Source organism: Excalfactoria chinensis, chromosome 18 (assembly GCF_039878825.1).
Source record: "Excalfactoria chinensis isolate bCotChi1 chromosome 18, bCotChi1.hap2, whole genome shotgun sequence".
In the NCBI taxonomy this organism is placed as follows: Eukaryota; Metazoa; Chordata; class Aves; order Galliformes; family Phasianidae; genus Excalfactoria; species Excalfactoria chinensis.
This window is the reverse complement of record NC_092842.1, coordinates 3,721,072-3,741,881: the sequence shown is the minus strand read 5'-3', so window position 1 is coordinate 3,741,881 and position 20,810 is coordinate 3,721,072. Positions and strand designations below refer to the sequence as shown.

At 60.2% G+C, this 20,810-nt stretch overlaps 3 protein-coding genes across 5 annotated transcripts; 2 read left to right on the top strand and 1 right to left on the bottom strand.

Moving 5' to 3' along the window:
* The first annotated feature begins 542 nt into the window (after positions 1 to 542).
* Positions 543 to 6,640, top strand: CDK9 (cyclin dependent kinase 9). Its single transcript, XM_072352947.1, has 7 exons — positions 543 to 691; positions 895 to 976; positions 1,428 to 1,518; positions 3,136 to 3,302; positions 3,467 to 3,638; positions 3,712 to 3,860; positions 5,023 to 6,640. The coding sequence occupies exons 1-7, from the start codon at positions 600 to 602 to the stop codon at positions 5,386 to 5,388; spliced, it is 1,119 nt and encodes a 372-aa protein (XP_072209048.1). The 5' UTR covers positions 543 to 599; the 3' UTR covers positions 5,389 to 6,640.
* A 189-nt stretch (positions 6,641 to 6,829) lies between these two features.
* On the top strand, positions 6,830 to 10,829 carry FPGS (folylpolyglutamate synthase). Of its 2 annotated transcripts, none has more exons than XM_072352946.1 (15): positions 6,830 to 6,986; positions 7,292 to 7,420; positions 7,521 to 7,574; positions 7,674 to 7,738; positions 7,837 to 7,951; positions 8,042 to 8,119; positions 8,269 to 8,330; positions 8,407 to 8,509; positions 8,576 to 8,653; positions 8,735 to 8,882; positions 8,959 to 9,060; positions 9,173 to 9,323; positions 9,400 to 9,475; positions 9,791 to 9,857; positions 9,931 to 10,829. In XM_072352946.1, the coding sequence occupies exons 1-15, from the start codon at positions 6,876 to 6,878 to the stop codon at positions 10,353 to 10,355; spliced, it is 1,764 nt and encodes a 587-aa protein (XP_072209047.1). In that variant the 5' UTR covers positions 6,830 to 6,875; the 3' UTR covers positions 10,356 to 10,829. The 2 variants fall into 2 exon arrangements, with proteins under 2 accessions (XP_072209047.1, XP_072209046.1); XM_072352945.1 differs by having other exon boundaries at positions 6,831 to 6,986; positions 8,956 to 9,060.
* On the bottom strand, positions 10,667 to 19,973 carry ENG (endoglin). 2 transcript variants are annotated; one of them, XM_072352942.1, is made up of 15 exons: positions 19,851 to 19,973; positions 16,643 to 16,800; positions 14,897 to 15,031; positions 14,246 to 14,396; positions 13,892 to 14,048; positions 13,676 to 13,808; positions 13,423 to 13,597; positions 13,200 to 13,342; positions 12,948 to 13,085; positions 12,771 to 12,815; positions 12,589 to 12,699; positions 12,258 to 12,503; positions 12,015 to 12,078; positions 11,826 to 11,927; positions 10,667 to 11,361 (listed from the first exon to the last, which is right to left on the bottom strand). In XM_072352942.1, the coding sequence occupies exons 1-15, from the start codon at positions 19,906 to 19,908 to the stop codon at positions 11,204 to 11,206; spliced, it is 1,974 nt and encodes a 657-aa protein (XP_072209043.1). In that variant the 5' UTR covers positions 19,909 to 19,973; the 3' UTR covers positions 10,667 to 11,203. The 2 variants fall into 2 exon arrangements, with proteins under 2 accessions (XP_072209043.1, XP_072209044.1); XM_072352943.1 differs by having other exon boundaries at positions 10,808 to 11,381.
* Between the last annotated feature and the right edge of the window lie 837 nt (positions 19,974 to 20,810).

The window sequence follows — 20,810 nt, the reverse complement described above, 5'->3', positions numbered from 1 at the left end:
TTGCCGGCTGTGGAGCAGGATGGCAGCTCTATGGATGGAGGTCCCCCTCACACGTATGGAGCTCAGCCCTGCGGTGGAGCCCCAAGACCCCATTGCACCGTGTGCTGGGGAGCTGTGCTGCCTGTGGGAGCCTTTCTATGGGGGACGCGGTGGCCCAGAGCTGGCGGGCAGCCCCAGGGCCTGGTCCCATGGAGCCACCTGCATGGCCACGGCCCTTCCTCTGTGCTCCCTGTTTCTGGAAGGAGCAGCCCCAGAGGAGCCATTTTGCAGGCAAACATGGCAGGCGGGAGATGTGGCGGCCTGCATCCGTTGTGGTGTGTGTTGTACTGGGGCAGGGGCTGGGGGTTCCCTCCTGCCCACTGCTGAGCCCCCAGCCGCCTGCCAGCACAGCAGTGGTGTCACTGTGCTGTGGGATGAGTCACGGCGAGGGGACAAAGCCACAAAGCCGCAGGGTGCTGCTGGCGGCAGCCCTGAGAGATACAGGTTTATCCGGGGTGACAACATGGCGGCCGACTGGAGCCTACAAATCCCAGCAGGCAGCGCGCCGGCGCACCGGAAGTACCGTAAGCGAGAGGGCGGAAGTGAGGGCGGCGGCCGGCATGGCCAAGCAGTACGACATGGTGGAGTGCCCGTTCTGCGATGAGGTCTCCAAGTACGAGAAGCTCGCCAAGATCGGGCAGGGCACTTTCGGGTGAGCGCTGCGGCCCTCGGGTCTGCTCCCGGCCGGGCCTGGTCCTCACCGGCCTATTCCCTGCTGCTCCTCGGCGTCCCGGGGACCAGGCCGCGACCTGACCCGGGCCCTTTGTGCTGTGGGGGCGGCTGCGGTGGAGGCTGCGGCCTTACCCGGCTCGTCACGGGGCCGGATCTGCTGACGGGTCCTTCTCGTTGTGACAGGGAGGTGTTCAAGGCCAAGCACCGGCAGACGGGCAAAAAGGTGGCGCTGAAGAAGGTGCTGATGGAGAACGAGAAGGAGGGGGTAGGTGTGCGTGTGTGGGCTGCTGTGCTGGGGGGTGCGGGGAGGGGCTGTGCTGTGGGATGGCGGATTGGAGGGTGTCCCATGGCACGTCATCGTGTGTTCTTTAGCGGTATTTACTGCTGTAATGCCAGGTCTTGAGTAACAGTACGCAGCATAGGGGGGTGGGGCGGTTGTGCTGTGGGTCAATTGGCGCTGTGCTGTGCTCTTAGACAGGAGGGCAGGTGTCCACCTCACCCAAACACCTCCACCTTATGGCAGAATCCCCCTCCTAAGGGTGGCCATTGAGTTTCGTCGCCCCTATAATACTTTGAAGTTTCAATGACTCTTAAATAAGCTGTTGCAGTGCTACTCAAGCAGGTGTCCTGCTGTGCTGCAGCAATCTAATCTCTCCTGTTCTATAGGCAGATGTGAGCTGCACTCCTAACCAGTGTCTTCTCCTTCTCCTTTCCAGTTCCCCATCACAGCTCTGCGAGAGATTAAAATCCTCCAGCTGCTGAAGCATGAGAATGTGGTGAACCTCATAGAAATCTGTAGGACCAAAGGTAGCTGGCGGGGTCTCCTTTGTGCTGGATGCTTGCTGAGGGGGTGTCTATTTTCAGCCTTTGTTCATGGCTCGGCAGGCTGTTGTGTTGCAGTGGGGGTGGATCCTCCAGCTGAGCACGTCCTCAAGTCTTTAATCTGGGCTGACCACACACTCATCTGTGGAAACTCATTGTGAATGAATGCTACTGTGCTACAGCTTGGCTGGAAAAAGCTGTCGTCAGTGCTGCTGGCGCATGCCTGTGCTATCTCAGTGACTGCTGTCTGTGTGCCGTCTGAATGGCTTTAAATAAACCTGCAGCAGGAGAGAATTGGAAGCGGAACGTTTTCTGCCTGGTGGTGGTTTTGCAGCTTTATGGTGCTGATGCCATTGGGAGCAGGAGCCGTCTTTCTGCACGTGCTTACGCAGCTCGTGGAGCTGTGTGCTGGTGACAGCTCCAGCTGGAGACTTGCTCAGCCTCTCCTTCTGTGCATGACAGAACCCCCCAGGCTTTGAGGGCTGGATTAGAAGTGCTGCATCTTCACAGTGAGCAATTCAGTTGCTCTGTGCTGAGCTGCTGTTACATCTCGTCGCTGCAGGCAGTCCCTGGGGGAGGCAGCACGTCTCTGCTGTGTGACTGGTGTGCTTAATGCACCTGGCCAGGCTCAGTTTCCAGGGAAATCATTTTAAAACGTTTCCTCATTCTTTATACATCCTTCTCTGAGATGGATTTGTACTGCAAAAGAGGTTTTGAAAGCGACAGATGATATTAAAGCCCGCCATGCTGTAGTCAGTCTTTTTGGTTAAATACAATTGATAGTGGCACCTTTCTGCTGCTTTTGTTTTCTGCACTCAACTGGTGGGAACCTCAGGCCTAGGTCTGGGAACCTGGTTATTGCTCCATAGAATGTAGGTTGCAGCCAGTTTTTGGAACCAGTAGGTAGGAGGAAAAACACCAAGTTAATTATTAATTCTTGGTTTGATGAAACCAGCTGTGATGACTGCGTGCTTCTGGCACGTCTCAGGTAAATATTTCTGTAGATGTGTCAGATTGTTTGGGTCTTGTTTAAATTCCGCTTTTCATCCAAATCTACCTTGACCTCAGATTCGAGTGAAAAACAGAAACGTTTCATTGACTGTTCTCAGACTTTAAGCTTCTCTCTTTTTATGTTGAAAGAGGGATTGTGAGGACTGCACCACTGTCAGGGCCTGCTTGTGCAATCTAGAGAGCATCCTCCAGGCGTGCAGGGGAGAGCTGCTGCATTTACTGTGCAGGCTGAGCTTAGCCCTCAGTTTCTGGTTCTTGTTGCTGATCAGCAGGTTTTGCTGCGCACAGCTGATGAAAATCAGCCTTTCATTTTGGTGTTTTGCACGTGTGCTCTAGGAGCAAGATTGAAATGGATTGCTTCGTTTGAGGTTTCCTGTCATTGACCATAAATTGCAATCGAAGTTGGGGTTTTAAATCATATTGATCTGCATCATACCTCTTTTTGAATGCTCTCAAGGCATCTGGCATCCCTGTTTTGATGTTCCTCTGCCATGAGGTTTCATCTAGTGAGTGAGGATGGATGGAGGTCAGGAGGAGCTCTGGTGGGACTGAAAATCCCTTGCTGACTGTTCCTCCTTGCCTCTCCTGTAGCCTCTCCATACAACCGCTGCAAGGGCAGTATCTACCTGGTGTTTGACTTCTGTGAGCACGACCTGGCTGGCCTTCTCAGCAACACCCACGTCAAGTTCACACTCTCAGAGATCAAGAAAGTTATGCAGATGCTATTGAATGGACTTTACTACATCCACAGGAACAAGGTAATGGGCCAGATCTGTGCTGTGGGCTGAGGTGTTGTAGTACAGGTTGGAGGGAAGCTCTGCTTTGTCCTTCATCTCCTGAGTCTGAGTGCCCTGCTGGCACCTGTGTGCCCAAGGAGGTGATACCTCAGAGGTGTAACTTTCCGATGTCTGCCCTTGTACAGATCTTGCATCGAGACATGAAAGCTGCAAACGTTCTGATCACGCGGGATGGAGTTCTGAAGCTTGCAGACTTTGGGCTGGCTCGAGCTTTCAGCCTGGCTAAGAACAGCCAGCCGAACCGCTACACCAACCGGGTCGTGACTCTGTGGTATCGGCCTCCAGAGCTGCTGCTAGGTAGGAGGTGATGGGTGCTGCTGGCTTCTCCTCCCTTCACATCCCAGGTGACTTACAGAGCACCTCTGTTTAGGGGAGCGGGACTACGGGCCCCCCATTGACCTCTGGGGTGGAGGCTGCATCATGGCAGAGATGTGGACCCGCAGCCCCATCATGCAGGGGAACACGGAGCAGCACCAGCTCACCCTCATTAGCCAGCTCTGCGGATCCATCACACCAGAGGTGAGGGCGAGAGCATGGGCAGGCTGTGGGATCTGCAGCACAGCAATGAGGGCAGGGACTGGCACAAGGCACTTCTGGTCCTCTTTCCTCTCTTATGTGTGGGCTGTTGCGTGTTCCCAGCACTAGAGCTTGCCTGCTGCTGGCAGGGAGGCTGGGGAGGCTCCTGGGAGCTAAGTGTCCAGCTCAACACTGAGCATCCGTGTTGCTGTGTGTAAACTCCAGCTCTCCCATGACTCACACCACCTCCTTACACATAAGAGGGTGAATTTGGCCTTTTCTGGGATAACTGAGCAGTGTACTTGTTTTTGAGCACTGAGAGGATGCTGGTTGCTCAAGAATGAAAGAACAGAACGTTACATGTAGGAATCTGTTCTGTGTTCATCTGAGACACAACCCCGAACAGCCTCTGTCTTTTTGGTTAAATAAGCTTTTGTTTGCTTGTTTCAACTGCTTTGCCCTCTTCACCTTGGGAAGCCTCTTCAGCCTCTTGGCTTGTGATCTGTGGTTTAAGCTCAGTTCTGATGTGAGTTCTCAGCTCCTTATTTCAGGGAAGGCTGTCCTGCCCTCTGGTGGGGGATTGAACCATGAGAGGTCTTAACCAGGGCTGTCATTATGCAGGGTGAGATGGGCAGGTGGTTTTACACACAGTGTGGAGGCTGATGCCTCTATTACACCAAAGGTGCTTCCTTTCGTGCCCAAGCACTTGCTGCTTTTATCTCTCCCAGACTGAGGTTGGTAGAAGTGCAGGTGATTGCAGCAGGCTGTCTTTCTAAGAATAAAAGGTGCCGTGTCCATCCAAGTTGTTGTTTAGCAAAGAGTTTTGCCCTTGGCCTTTCTGGATGTTGGAGTTTGCCTAAGCCATGTTCTCTACTAGATTTTTTCTTGATGGGGGGGTGGAAGAGAATCAGAAATCCTGGAGTATCTTCAGGAGTGCCGTGCCATGTGCCATTCCCACAGCAGGAGGATTCTGTCCTGACTTGTCTTTATGCCTTAGTGCACTCTTTATTGCCTTCTTTGTGCTGTGGGAACGAGGTTTGCTGACTGGGAGGTTATAAAATGGTATTGTTCTCTCCGCAAACCTCATATTGCCTTGCCTGAGGATGTTAGGGAGCACACAAGCTGATGCTATCTTCTCCCAACCTCTCCTTCCTGACCCTTCCAGGTCTGGCCAAATGTGGACAAGTATGAGCTGTATCAGAAGCTGGAGCTCCCCAAGGGCCAGAAGCGCAAGGTGAAGGATCGCCTGAAGGCCTACGTCAAGGACCCCTATGCCCTCGACCTCATTGACAAGCTGCTGGTGCTGGACCCAGCTCAACGCATCGACAGCGATGATGCGCTGAACCACGACTTCTTCTGGTCAGACCCCATGCCCTCGGACCTCAAAAACATGCTGTCCACCCACAACCAGTCCATGTTCGAGTACCTGGCCCCGCCACGCAGGCGGGGTGGGCATATGCCCCAGCAGCCAGCAAACCAGGGCAGGAACCCTGCGGCTACCAACCAGACTGAATTTGACAGGGTGTTTTGAGCAGGGTCCTGGCTGGGCTGCTCTGCGGGGTGTGTTGAGCAGGGACAGTCTCGGTGGGGTCTCTCTCTCTCTCTGGTCAGGGACTTCCTTCAAGGCCAAGTGCCCTCTCCTCTCTTGTGCAGCAGCTCTGTCACCAAGGAGCTGCAGCAGTGAGCTGTGTGGTTGTGTGTGTGAGTGGGGAAATGATGCCTCTGAGTCTGCAGCTGTTTCCCTGCGGCTTTGGCACGGCCCGTGTCCCCACGGAGCAGTCCTTATTGATTATGTTAATCTTGTGAATCGATTGCTATGGATCTGATGATGGAGAAGCTGGCTCTGGCAGCGCTGGGGTTTGCTGCGGGGAGCCCTGCTGGGAGCTGCCTGCACTGCGTGTCCTCTGAGCGCCCAGGTGTTGGTGTAGGACGCTGCAGATGCTTCTGAGTAATGTGGGGAAAGCAGGGTGTCCCCAGGCTTGATGACCAACTCTTGCTCCAGCCTTGAAGGGCACTTAGTGGGCAGACCACGCTGATGGAACTGGTTGCTCCATCCAGCCAGGATTTACAGTGGGATTTAATGTGTCACAGCACTCGGTGTCTGTGCTTTCTGGGCTCCAGACTGCAATTAAGTTCTTTGTGGGACACACCCAGACACCTGCGTGCTTTCTCCCCTCAGTGCTAATGATGGCGCTGGGGTTGTTGTACTCAGGCTGTGCTCTGGGCTTTGCTTGGAGGCAGCCCCCCATCCCTCTGCTCGTGGTTGTGCTGGAGCTGCAAGGGCCGCTCTGCTTACAAACACTCCTCTGTGTGCTCCTCTGTCCTGGAGCCATCTGTGTACAGCCTGGAGCAGGACTGCTGCCTTCCCAGGGATCAGCTGCACACCTGGACTGATACAGGGCAAGAGCTGCTGTCACCTTGTCTTCCATGACCGACCTCCAGCTCTGGAACCACACGGCTCCCCAGGCTTTGCAATGAGCGACGTGTCCAAAACGCAGGGGGTTGTAACCTTTGGCATGTGATGAGTTGTCCGTTAACCAGCCTCATGGCAAAGCCCTGCAGGGAGCAGAGCAGCTCTGGGCTCGCAGCGCTGGGCACTGGATTGGTGTGAGAGCAGGGGCTGAGGATGATAAAGGACACCTATAAGGTAAACGTGGTGGAGGGCTCTGAAACAGCGTCCGCTTGCGGAGGGGACTCGATGCGTATCTTGCTTTGGGAAGAACGAAGTTGTTTGCAATGAGCCGGACTGCTCCGTCCTCGTGAATAAACACGGTCCCGTTCCATAGGCCGCTTCCTCTGCCCCGCGTGCGGTCGTGCCGCTGCAGCCGGTTGCGGGGCGGAACGTGGCGGGGGGTCTCGCGGCTTTGATCGCAGCCCCTCGGGCCGCCCCCCTCGCTCCGCTCGCCCGCTCCGACGTGGCGACGCTCTGCCCGCTCCAAAGATGGCGGCGGGGCGGGGCTGCGGCCGCGGGGCCGGCGGCGTGTGCGGAGCGTGCGGCGTGCGGGGCGGCGCGGAGCGATGGTGGCGCGGGGGATCCGAGCGGTGCGCGGGGCGCTGCGGGGGGCGAAGGGGAGCCAAGGGAGGAGGCTGAGCACGCGGCCTGCGCGCGTCCCCGCTGCGGACTATCAGGTAGTTGGAGCCGGGGGGAGCGGGGAGGGGATGGGCCCGCGAGGGAGCGAGAGTGCGGGGTCGGGGGCCGCTCGGAGCCGGGAGGGGAGCGGGGTCTGCGGCGGGAGTGCTGCGGGGCGTCCGGCGGCGCTCGGGTAACGGTGAGCGCGGTGCGGGCGTAGAAACGCGGTGCGGGGCCGCCCCGTGCGGGTGCAGCACGTGGGGGAACTTCGGGGGTCGCCGCGGCGATGAGGGGTCGGTGCGCTCCGCGCTCGCACCGCAACGGGCGCGGGGCCGAGACCGCAGCCGCCGCCGCTCGGTTCCAGGACGCCATCCGCACGCTGAACACGCTGCAGACCAACGCCAGTTACCTGGAGCAGGTGAAGCGGGAACGCGGGGACCCCCGTGCGCAGCTGGACGCCATGCGGGGCTTTTTGGAGAGGAGCGGGCTGCAGGTGAGACCACGGGACCCCCTATGGCACCTGCGTCCCCACGCGTGTCCGGCTCCCCACGTGACACGCGGCCCCGGGGTCTCACTCGGCGCTCACCCCGCAGGTCGAGGACCTGGATCAGCTGAACATCATCCACGTCACGGGGACGAAGGGCAAGGTGAGGGGGAGTGCGTGGGGGGGGCTGTGGGGGGGGCACGCTGCCGCTTTACCTCCCTTCTCCCCCTCCATCGCTGTGCTGATGTCGGTGTATCCCCAGGGCTCAGCCTGTGCCTTCACCGAGCGCATCCTGCGTGGCTACGGGCTGCGGACCGGCTTCTACAGGTGAGCAGTGGGCACTTGGGGGGGGGAAGGGGGATGTCTCTGTTTGGGGGTGAGCTGGGGCTGAATGTGCCCCCCTGTCCTGCCCCCCCCCCCCCCAGCTCCCCACACTTGGTGCAGGTACGTGAGCGGATCCGGATCAACGGGCAGCCACTGAGCAAGGAGCTGTTCAGCAAATACTTCTGGCTGGTGTACCGACGGCTGCGGGACACCAAGGTAGGGCGTGGGGGGGTCCTGGGGGGGTCCTGGGGCTCACTGTGGTGTGTGGAGCCCTCACAGCCCCCCACTGATGCCCCCATTCTGCAGGATGAGGCTCAGGCCAACATGCCGGCGTACTTCCGCTTCCTCACCATCATGGCCTTCCACGTCTTCCTGCAGGAGAAGGTGGGTGCTGCTGCTGGGAAGGGCTGCCTGGGGTTGGCGGGGTCAGCGTGGAGGTGTGGAGCCAAGAGCTGTGGTGTGTGGGGACGGGTTGGGGTCAGACTCGGGGCTCAGAGGGCTCCTTTTCAGCCATAGCTGCTCTGTGCACACAGGTGGACCTGGCGGTGGTGGAGGTGGGCATCGGTGGTGCCTTCGACTGCACCAACATCATCAGGTAGGAGCGGGTTGAGCTCTGCTCCCCCTGGCTGTGCCATCCCGGTGTCACTGCCGTGCTCACACCATGTCCCCAGGACACCGGTGGTGTGCGGCGTCTCCTCGTTGGGCATCGACCACACCAGCATCCTGGGGGACACGGTGGAGAAGATTGCTTGGCAGAAAGGTGGCATTTTTAAGGTAGGAACAAGGCTTCACATCCCATCCCTGCCTTGTGTTTGGATCCTAACCGCCCATCTCCCGCAGCCCGGCGTGCCAGCATTCACTGTGCAACAGCCTGAGCAACCGCTGGAAGTGCTGCGGGACCGAGCGCGGGAGTGTGGGGTGAGCAAAGGGGACGGTGTGGGGCTGAGCCTTGGGGTGGGGGGCATCCGTGGGTCCGGGCTCAGCCTCCTGTCCCTGCAGTGCCCTCTGTATCTCTGCCCTGAGCTGGATGCCTTTGAGACGGGGATGCGGGTGCTGGAGCTGGGGCTGGCGGGCAGCCATCAGCGCTCCAATGCTGCTCTGGCTCTGCAGCTCTCACGGACGTGGCTGCAGCGACGCGGTTACGAGGGTAAGGCTCCAGGTGGGGCTGGGGGGGCACGGCCTGAGCGGTGCCATTGTGGCTCACGATGTGCCACCCCCAGCAGGTAGCGATGTGCTGCAGGACGTGCTGCCCGGAGCGGAGCTGTCGGCACAGCGCTCGGTGCCATTGGCACCCACGTTTTGCCCCAGTGATGCCATGATCCGAGGTGCAGTACGGGCAGTGGGGGGGCTGTGCTTGACTGTGGTTCCCCCTGCGGTGACATCCTGGTGCTGGGGGTGGCAGGATCCAGCCATGCTTTGTGCCTTCCCCCCCCCCAGGGCTGCGGGACACAGAGTGGCCGGGCCGTACCCAGGTGCTGCAGCACGGCCCTGTGACGTGGTACATCGATGGGGCTCACACCACCAGCAGCATCCAAGCCTGCGTCCGCTGGTTCCGCCAGGCAGCCCTCAATGAGGACAAACCTCAGGAGTAAGGAGGGGACGCGGGGAGGGGAACAAGGATATTGTGGCATAGGGTGGCACCCACCCACCCCTTGTCCCTATAGTGGCTCTGAGGTGCGGGTGCTGCTCTTCAATGCTACGGGAGACCGGGACACAGCTGCGCTACTGAAACTGCTGCTGGTGAGGTTTTGGGGTGCTTGTGGGGGAGGTGCTGCCCTCGGGCCCCACTCTGCTGCTGGTGCTGGGAGCCACATGGTGGAGCTGCTGTCCATCCATCCATCCGTCTGTCTGTCTGTCCTGCTGTCCTGTTGTCTCCTAGCTCAACGCCTCCCTCCTTTCCAAGGGGTTCAGCCCCAGCTGCAGTCCTAACACCCCCCCCCGCCCACCAAGCCCCACTGGGCTGGGACAGGTCCTGGTTGCATCATGGTAGCAGTGGGGGGGCTGTCTTGGGAATCCCCACTTCCCCCACCCCACTGAAGCCCTCTCTCCCCACAGCCCTGCCACTTCGACTACGCCGTCTTCTGCCCCAACTTCACAGAGGTGTCGGTGGCTACTAATGCAGGTGAGTAGCAGCTCTGGGGTTGGCCCTTCCACCCCAACCCCATCCCTGACCCAGCCCCTTGTTCCCCCTTCAGACCAGCAAAACTTCAACGTGACGCTGGAGAACGCCCTCACACGCTGCGTGGAAAACCAGAAGACGTGGACTCGGCTGATGGAGGAGAAGGGGGGCCCTTGGCTGCCGGCCCCCCTGGAGGTTGGGGGGCTGCTGCAACCAGACCCCCTGCGGGGAGCCCTGCTCCTGGTGCCCCCGGCCGAGCGGCCGCTCAACTCCACCTCCCTCGTCTTCCCCTGCATTTCCCATGCGCTGCAGTGGATCACGCAGGGCCGGGACCCCCACCTGTCCCTGCCTGCCTCCAAGGTGGGGGCTCACCCACACCCTGTGGCCACCAGCGGGGCCGTGCTGCTGCAGGAGGCAGCCGCCATCCGCGTCCTCGTCACCGGCAGCCTGCACCTGGTTGGGGGGGTCCTTAAGCTGCTGGACCCCACGCTGTCCCAGTAGTGGGGATGGGGGGCTCTGTACCTCCTTGGACTTTCATTTTTGGATGATGCTTGGAGGCGGATAGGACCCCCTCCAAGCTGGGCTGTCCCTGCCCCTTCTCACCCCAGTGCCTTTTGTCTGTGCCAGCCCAGGGAGTGGCTGTCCCCATTAGGTGGAGGGGACGCTCGTGATGAGATGGACTCGGGGTGCCCCCAGGTTCTGGCTGGGGGGCCTGTGAGTCCCCTGTTCTTCCCAGGGCAGGTTTTGGGGGGTCTGTGGGTGCTCTGTGCCCCAGGTATGAGTGATGCTTCAAGGCTCTGTGCCACTAATTTAATGTAGTGTAGGTTTTTATTATTATTAAGTTTGTAACTTTGACCTGGAGCTGGGCTGGGGGGGCCCGGGTTGCTGTCTGTGCACTGCCCTGGGCTGAGGGGGCAGCAGTGTGGTGCTGTCTGGCCCCCAGCCCCTACCCCAATAAACCATTTGCTGCTCCCAGTGCTGCCCACTGCCTCCATGGGACAGGGCCGGGGGGGGGGTCACCCCATCGGGGCTGCACCCGCTGCCCCCTGGCTACTGCTCAGCGTTCGTTTGCACTGCATTATTGGGGGAAGGGTAATGCAGGAGCTGTGGGTGCTGGGGTTCAAACACTGCCTAAGTGCCAGGACACATCCTGGGGGCACCCACGTTTTGCCCCCAACACCCCCATATGCTGGGAACCCCCCGGAGGGGTGATGCATGGTGCCTGCCCTGCCCTGGGCTGCCTTGGGGGGGCCAAAGCATTCACTGAATGAGTAAGGGTGGCCCCCGGGACAGCGTGGGGCCGTGGTCCCCTCTGGGCTCAGCCTGAGGTTTGGGACAGGAAAAGGCTTTTATGGAGGCTGAGCCGGCGGTGGCAGCGGGGTGACGGCCAAAAGGGGGGCCGAGGGGGTCAGGCCATGCTGCTGGTGGAGCAGGGGGTGCTCTGGGTGCTGCCGATGCTGTGGTTGGTGCTGCTGCTCTCGGAGGCTGGTGCCGTGGTGGAAACCGGCTGCAGTTTGGAGATGGGACCTGCATTACGCCGCCGGTCCAGGGAAGGGGTAGGAGGGGGAGGGGGGGGAAAGAAAAATAATGTAGGGCCAAAAAACAAAACTCGGCGCCGGCAGGGCCGGCAGGGGATGGCTCATCCTGGACGTGACCTTTCCAGCCCTGATAAGGGACCCGTCCCTGGCGCAGGGCTTGTGCTCCCAGGCCAATATGGCTCTGAACCCCTTCCCCAGCCCCCCCGGCCCCGATAAGATGAGGGATGATGATGAGCTTTGTGGGGACCCTGGGGACCGTGGCTGGCTCGCTCTCACGAGATGCTTCAGCCAAAAGGGATGTCTGGGTGATTGCAACATGACAGCCCCCCACCCGGGGACATGCAGGAGGGTTGGGAGTGGGGAGGAGGATGCTTTTCCCAGCAATGAGACGTGTGTGTGTGGGCCCCCCCAACTTCCCTCCAGAGATACTCACGGGTATGAGAGTAGATATACCAGAGCCCAGCAGTGAGGAGTGCGCCGATGAGGAAGGCTCCAAAGGTGATGCCCAGCACAGCAGACAGCCCCAGCCCTTGGTCTGCAGTGGGATGAGGCTGTCAGTGTGGGGGTACCTTCCTCAGAGCCAGCAGTGTCCCCCCCACCCTGCCCCATGTCCCCAGCTCACTGTTGGGCGGCCGCCAGATGTCCTTCACCTTCACCTCCAAAACCTTCTCGAAGATGGTGTTGTTCTGCCAGGCAGAAGGTTGGGGTGAGACATGGGGATATTCCAGCCCCAGTGCCACCACCCCATGGGGATGTGGCTCAGTGTGCCCTGTACCCAAGGACTGTGGGGAGCAAGGATGCTGTTCCCAGCTTGGTGATAAGCCTATTGATATGCTCAGGGGGACCAGATGGGGGTGATGCTGACCTGCAGCCCAGCCTTGCACTTGAGGGTGGCGGAGAAGGGGACGTGCCTGCCCTCAGGGATGGTGTAGGTGAAGCGGAAGCGCCAGACCTTCCTGGCCCTGTTGCTGGGGGGCTCCTCCAACATGGCCACGCTGGAGCTCTGCGCCTTGTTGCCCTGCACCAGCAGCAGCGGCTCCATGCCGGGGGCCATCAGATAGCACTCCTTGAGCTGCAGGTCGGCTGGGTAGTCCTCCAAGTGCATGGATGCCTGTGTGGGGATAGGGTAACTATTAGGGATGCTGTCACCCCACAGTCTGGCCCCCACCCCAATGCCTGGACGCCATGCACAGTACCTGCACAAACACCTCCTTGTTGACCTCCAGCTCCGTCTGTGGTGCCTCAAAGGCAGCTGTGGGGAAGAGGCGCAGGAAGAGCTCCCGTGGGATCGGACACTGGAAGGCCACCTGCAAGCAGGGATGGCATCAGCCACTACTCTGTGTCACCCCTGCTGGGTGACGCAGCCACCAACACTTACCCGCACGCTCCTGAGCACCGAACCCTTGGACAGGCTGAGGATGAGCTGTGAGGGCAGGAAGGCTCAGTCAGCCCGGCCATAGAGGAGTCCCCATGAGCATCTCCACTGCCGGGGTCTGCCCATGGGATTGGGGTTGCTCCAGGGTCCCCCATCAGCACCACAGCCAGCAGTGCTCACCTCGTTGTTGGCGTGGCCGTGGCTCTCCAGCGAGGTGCCGCAGTGGCTGAGCAGGGTGTGCAGCATGAAGTGCGTGGCGTTCTTCTCAGCCTGGCAGCTGATGTCCCGCAGGGTGATGTTCACCACGTCCTTGATGGGCTATGACAAGAGCAGCAATCATGCCCAGTTCCCTCTGCTGTGCCCGGCCAGCCCTCCTCTCACCCCTCAGCACCTGGAGCAGGATGTGATCCCCTCCCCAGGCACTGCCCTCACCTCCAGGTGGGACCTGGCGATGACGATTTCCATGGTGTCATCCGTGCACTTCCAGGGCCTGAGCATGAGGAGCAGCGTGCTGGACATGATGTCAGGGCTGGGGGCTGCCGAGGTGGGTCCTGCGGGCAGCTTCCTTGGCACCTCTGCAGGGAGAGGGCGTGGGGTCTGAGTGAGGGACCCCTCACCTGAACCCCCTGGCCGCATTCATGCGCTGTGGACTGACCACGCTCGTGGATCTTCAGTGTGATGTGGGGGCTGATGGGGATGGTGGAGTAGGAGGCGATGATGCTGTAGTTCTTCTCAAAGGCTTTGGCGATGAGGCCTTGCTCCGTGTCCGGCAGCTGCTCCCCTCTGAGTGGCCCCACGGGGAAGTGCAGGATCTTGTAGGTACCAGAGGCCTGCAGGGACGGTGCAGAGGGGAGTTAGCAGAGACAGGGATGGGGGCAGCAGTGGGGAAAGCGCTGCAAGGGCTGTACCAGGAACTGGAGGCTGCAGTTGTTCAGCATCAGGAGCCAGGTGAGGTTGGCTGGGCCCTGCAGGAGGAGGATCTGGTTGTTCGGCTGCTGTTCGGGGCAGCTCAGGGTCAGGTTCACCTCCGTGATGGGCAAGCTGCAAAACCACAAGATAGCCCCGGTCCAGCATTAGGCCCCTCTTGGGGTGCCCACAAGAGACCCCGGGCTCTTCCCCAGTACCTGGGCTTGTGCAGCAGCTGGACAATGTGGGCAGCCCTGGCATTGTGGGCACTGCTGCTGCTGCAGCCCTTCACCTCACGGAACAGGACCTCAGCCTCGAGGTGCGGCGTGGCATCAAAGTCCTTCTGGGGGACGCAGTTCAGGGGGCTGCTGCTGTCTGTGGGGAAGGCAGGCAGTGCTGGCGGCCACCAAAACTGCATCACTGTCACGGTTTCATGTGACAGCCATGCTCAGGGTGCCCGCAGCATTGCCACGTGTGTTTCCAGCACAGTGGAGCAGGAGTGCTGTGCTTATCTCATCCCCCAATGCCACCCAGTTGCCCCCCGTGCCCCCTCTCCCTGTGTCCTGCCTCACTTTCACCCAGGTGGAGGTGGATCCTCTGTGGGTCCTTCAGCTCGCTGTAGGATGTGATGCCCCCATAGGTGTTCTGCACCCAGTTCAGCAGATCTCCCTTGGCAGCCTCTGGCAGCTCCGTGCTCTGTGCCTTGGGGCTCAGATAGGCGTCCTGCAGGTGAGCAGCACATGGAGCTAAGGCAGAGCAGGGCACGGGGACGCATCCCTCCCTGCCACCCAGGAAACACAGGGCCCCCACTCCTGGCATGGGAGGTGCTGCTCTGAGCCCAGATGGATCGACATCTGCAGAGCACTGACTCCATTGCTCTTGGGGTCACACTGCAGGGATTTTAGGTGACCGGCAGCACGCGAGGAGCTCGGCCCACTTTATTATTAGCTGCAAACAAAGCAGGAGGTTTATTTTGCTAACAAAGCTCCCAGCCCCGGCTCAGCTCGCTGGAGCCAAACCCCAAAGCTGACCTTCCTCCCGGCAGCCGGAGGAAACAGGAGCTTTTTCAAGCGCCATGCGTCATTCACTGCCCGGCCTGCCCCGTGCTCAGATCCGCTGCCAGCAGCCAGCTGTCCCCCGGCTGTGAGCATCATCCCCAGGAGAGGGGACCCAAACACCCCCAGCCCCTCCAGCCCCTCCCTTAGGTCTGCTGTGGCACTCACGGTGTGGATGAGGAGGTCCTGACACGTGGAGGTGATGCTGGCCGAGCACTGCGGGCAATGGAGGATGAGTGCTGCTCGCCGGGTGCAGTCGTCAGCATGCGGCGTGATGGAGACATTTAGCATGGGGACAGGGGTCTGCAGGGAGCAAGAAGAGGGTCAGCACCGCATATGGCTGGGATTGACCCCCCTCCCATGTCCCCACTGGCGCAGCGGGGAGGTACATTGGGCTGGCCCCAAACATGAGCCATGTGGAAGGCAGCAGGGATGGGAGATTTGGCCTTGGTGCAGCTGGATGGATGCAGGGAGGGTGTATACCCACACCACAGTGTGACAGACCCCTCTGGATACCCCCTAATGGCTCACACCAGGGAGGAGCATCCCCGTGCTATGGCCCTTCATAGGGGTCAGAGCATCGGGGACCAGGTGCTGAGTACCAGGCAGCAGGGTGTCACCTGGCGGGGACCGGAGCATCCCCACATCATGGCCTGGAGCATCCCCACATTGGAACTGGTGCCTCCTCACCCCACGCACCGGAGCATCCCCATGCTGGGTACCGGGATGTGCCCCTGTGGTTCTCCCAGCCCCATCCCGACACCGTGGCACCACCGCAGCCCCGGTGCGGCACAAAGCAAGCGGCAGCAGCGGCACGGCGTGCAGGCGGCCGGCTGTGACCCCAGAGAGCAGTGTGGGTGGCCGGGGACCCGAGGTGGCCCCGTGGCGGCAGGAGGAGCCGCGCCGGTTTTCCTGCCGCGTGTTTTGCGGCTCTCCATTGTTTTGAGTGCAGGGAGATGGAGGAGATGGAGGAGATGGATGGAGGCTGCGTCTCGCCCTCCGCAGCCTTTTCTTAGAGGTTTTTCTGCTCGGTGTTGTTGTGTCGTGGTTGGGTTTTTGTTGTGTTTTTTTTTTTTTCTTTTTTCTTTTTTCTTTTTTTTTTTTTAATTGCTTTGTGGGATCTGCTTATAGAAAGCAGTTTCCAGTAATTCTTCTAGGAGTGGAGCCGGGTCCCTGCCCGGCTCCCCAGGGCTCGGAGCCGGCGAGCCGAGTGCCACAGCCGTGACATCACTGTGTGTCCCCTGCCGCCTCCGGTGACAAAGCAGGGGCACCCCCGGCCCTGACGCTCGCTTGCAGGCGTCTGCAGCAGGGACAGGCTTCCTCCTCCCCCGTCTGTGCCCCAAAAAGCAGAACTGGGAAAGCTGGGAGGGCGGTGAGGACCCGGTGCTGTGTTTGCTGGCGCCTCAGCAGCTCAAAGAGAGCCCAGCCTGGTTCCTGCGGCCAGTTTTCCCCTAATGCTGCCTCCTCCTGCCCAGCCAAAGCCCCCACCTCAGGGCTGGGCAGGGGAGCAGCCCCAGGCTCACTGCCCTGCTGTGCCCAGCCTTGAGCACCCACAAAGCAGTCACCGTGCTGGGCAGGCTTCCTCCATCCCTCCCTGCATCCATCCATCCCTGTGGGCATGCGGGTTCCTGGAACACCCAGTGCAGGGACAGTCCCTGTAGCTCAGGCTGTCGCCTTTATAAAGAATTTAAACCACCCCTTTAGGGACAGAGCAAAACCACAGCTTCATCCGAGAAGGGAAGTTGGGCCATGCAGGGAAATTGCACTGTGGAAAAGGTTAATCTGGTTTCTCGTGCTGCTCGTTACTCAGAGGAAACGATTTTGACAGCGGTCCCAGCTGCGTTCACTGCTCTCTGGTCCCGCAGTGTGGGGGCTGCATTTCCCTGGGGGGGGCTGGAAAAGGACCAGGCTCACCTTGGACCATTGGATGCTGAGGACGTGCACTTCATGTTGGGTGTTGGTGGAGCTGCTGCTGCTGCAGCCCCGCAGCACCGTGCTGGTGGTGTAGGACAACGTGACGGGCGGCTCCGCTGTCACCGGCTGCAAGTCACAGTGCTCAGCTGGAGCGGGGTCTGGGCAGAAAACAAAGGGACATCAGTCACTGCCTGGTGGTGATGGGACGTGCAAGAGGGGCTGTGCTCAAACACCCGCCTGGTGCTGGCTAGTTTGGTCCCATTAATGATCCTCAGATCCGGTCTGGAAAATAACACTGTCCCCGTGTGGCTTCCCCCAGTGATTGGCCCTTCCCGGCCCCCGCTGCAGCAGGAAATCGGAAGGGCCAGGTGTGGAAATGGCACCAAGCTGTCCCTGTGGAGGTGTGAGGCGGGTGGCGCTGACACTGACCGTCCCTGCGCTGCAGCTGCCAAGGGAAATCCTGACTGCAGAACGCTGCCTGGAGCTCCGGTCCTGCAAACGCAGAGGTGATGGCTTGGGGCACTTCCCCCGCCATGGGCAGTGCTGTCCCTGAGCTGTTGGGGCACACATGGGTGGCACTGCTGTGGATGCTCTCTGGGGCTGTGGGTGTTCTGTTTGGTTCAGATGTGGCCACGGAGCACCATCCCTTCTCTGGGGGGGGGGGGGTCCACAATGGGCCACCAATGCAGGAGGAGGCAATGCCCTGTGCCAGGGACACCCTATGTTGGGGATGGGGTGAGGACCGCACGTGCCATCCCAGAGCCATGTTGGGGTGGTGAGGTTGAGGCAGCGGGGTCACAGCGCAGGCCCCGCAGTGACGCTGCCGAGGTCCCACCTATTGTCCAACACTTCCTCCCCCTGGCGCAGCAGTCGCAGCATCGGGAGGAAGATAAACAGCCTCTTATCTGGGCGCCGCAGCCCGCAGCACTCTTCCCTACACTGCTGCCCTGGTGGCACCGGGCACGACCCCGATCCCCGACATCACAGGGCACGTTGGGTGGCTCGTCACCCCTCCGGTGACACACAGCCAGGAGATGGGGATGGAGCCGTGCGGCCCCACACAGAGCAGGGATGCTGCAGAGGGGCTGCGGGGCAGTGGTGCCAAACGGGCACCGTCCCCGTCCCCAGGGGCAGGCAGTGCTTTGCAGCATGATGTCAGGATCAGATAAGGGCGCTCAGCTGGGCCCAGCCTGCGCCCACGGGGTCAATCAGATAAGGGCTCATTTATTTTTGTACTCCAGGAAACGTTAAAAAAAAAATAAATAAAAAATAATCATAGAATAAAATTAAAAGAAAGAAAGAAAGAAAAAAACCCCACTTGATGTTTTTCCAGCCTCCCACCTCCTGCCCTCAGTCTCTCTGCCGTGTCGCCCCCAGCGCATGAGGGATTCCTGGCTTTTTTTAGGCACAGATCAAAGGCTCCAGGCACAGAACAAAGCCCTGCAGTGCTGGGGTGCCAGGCTGGGGGGGCTCCAACAGGGCAGGATGCTGCCAGGCAGCACGATGTGCTGATACACATGCGATGAGCTGGCAGGGCTCAGCTGCGCCAGGAGTGGGAATGGAGGGAGGGCAGCAGCCTGTCATCCCTGGGTCATCACCGGCTGTTGTGCCACGGGGAGGTGGCAACACGGGGTGTACAGCACAGCTACAAAGGGCATGGGGTAGGAGGCACAGCTACATGGCACAGGGGTGCTGTGGTGCACCCGCGTAGAATGGGGGCCATATAGCACAGCTGCAGGTAGAGGGCATGGTGTAGCACAGCCTATATGGGCATGGCCTATAAGGCAGAGCTACACAGGACAAGGATTGTAGAGGCACAGTTACACATAACAGGGGCTTTACTGATTGGTTGTATAGGGCAGGAACCGTACTGAACATTCAGGACAAGGACCATATGGCACAGATACATAAACAAAGCATCGCAAAGCAGATAGGAAGGACAGGAACTACATTACATCACTATGTGGGACAGTATAGCACAGCTCCATAGGATGAGGACCATACAGCACACAGCACAGCTAAGTAGGACAGGGACTGGAAGGCACAGCTGAGTAGTACGGGGACCAAAGCTACATAGAACACAGCTCATATAACAGAACCATGTTAGAGAAGGGACTGTACGGCACAGCCACACAGGATGCAGAGTAAATGGCACAAGTACAACAGACATGGCACAGCAGATGTTTGGCACAGCTGCTCGGGACAGAGACTGACTGCACAGCTGCAAAGGACGGTCACCCAGAGGCATAGCTACATGGGATGGGGAATATTTGGCACTGCTTCATTGGATGCAAACCATATGGCACAGCTACAGGATGAGGACCATGCCACATTGCTGCATAGGACACAGACCTTACTGCACGTCTATGTAGGATGGGGACCATATGGCACAGCCATAGGACAAGGACTGTATGGCACAGCTACAGAAGACACAGACAGTATGGCACAGCTATAGGACAAGGACTGTCTGGCACAGCTACATAGGACGCAGACCTTATGGTGCAGTTACATTGGATGGAGACCACATGACACAGCCATAGGACAAGGAGTGCATGACACAGATACATAGGATGGGGTCCACATAACACAGCCCCAAGAGGCATGGCCTGCACGGCACAAACCCCAGGTCACGGTCTGTAGGGCATCCTGGCACTGCTGCCATCCTAGCACCACTCTGTCCCTGTCCCATCCCAGCATGTCATGTCCCCACATCCACAGCCCTCTGCCTGCTGGCTGCTGTTGGTGCCCCACAGACCCTCCACGTGAACCCACAGCGATCATGGGGAGAGGTGTCAGTGAAGGCAGCAGAACGGCACCCACTTCCACGCCACCAAGGCAGGGTGCTTTTGGGACTCCCTTCCCTGCTCAGCCACCCGGGTGGGTGTTGTGGTGACATGGGGACCACCCCAGGACCCGCTGTGTGCTGCGGTCTCGGGAAGGGAGCAGCAGCCGCAGCGCTTTGACGCACACCCGGTGACGCAGCCGGGCTTTGGGGCAGCGGGAGGGGTCCCGAGTCAAAGGGGATCCATGTCAGCAGAGTCCCGTATCAGAGGGGTCCCATGCCCGCAGGGTCCCCATGCCCGTGCTCGGTCTATGTGCCCCACCGCGGGGCACAGCTCCTGGCTGATCCGGCCACACTCGGGTCACCTCCTCACCCTCGTCCCCTCCCGTACCCTTCACACCACCGGGACCCCCCGGCCCCACTCACCGGGACGGCCGAGAAGCGCCAACAGCAGCGGCAGCAGCGGAGAGCTCCGACGACACATCCCGGCCGCTGCCCCGAACCCAGAGCGCAGTGAGCGGGCGGCGGCGGCAGGAAACCGACTCCCTTCGGCAGGAGGAGGAGGAGGAGGAGGTGGAGGAGGAGGGTCGGCGGGCGGCGCGGCTCCGTGCCGGGAGGAAATGCCGCTCCGCAGCGCTGGAGCCGTGCCGGGCGGTGGGGGGGGGCTGGGGTGAAGTGAGGGGGGGCCCGTGCCTCGGTTTCCCCACTGAGGAGTGGGTATTGCTGCCAGCGCTGAGCCCCGAGGGATGGGGTCAGTGGGTACGACCTGGAACCCCTTCTGGGGTGGAGGCACTGAGCAGCAGTGTTGGGGATCACAGCGCCTGCTCTGAGGACGTTCGGGTGCTCAAGAGACCATCCTGCTCTCAGATATAACCCTACATGGCTTAGGAGTGGGGAGGGGGCTGCTCCATGTAACTAAAGACAGGAGATGCTTCAATGCAAGAGTGACATGGGCTGCCCCATGATGCTGACACCCCCAGCCCATGCATGGTTATGGTGTTCCCCAGCAGCTCTGGGCTGCTGGCAGATGTGTGGGGCCCATAGCAATGCCTCTGGCCCACAGCTGGGGACTGCCACAGCATCCCTGCTTGCAGGCAGGTTTGGGGTTTGGGGATAGTCCTGTATGACAGCAGTACTGAGGTGGGAGCCAGAGACCAGCAGGGTGCTCACAGGGACATTCCTGCAGCCTTGCTCCATCCCTGCTGAACACACTGGGGTGTCTCCATCCCATTCCGTGGCCCTGGGGAGGAAGCAGCACAGGGACCTGCAGGGAAGGCAGCAGGCCCGTCTCCGGCAGCAGCACATCCCCGAGGTGACTACTGTCCCCCGAGCCCGTCCCCAGGGCGAGCAGCAGCCATCTCCCACGACAGAGCACTGCCATCTCCT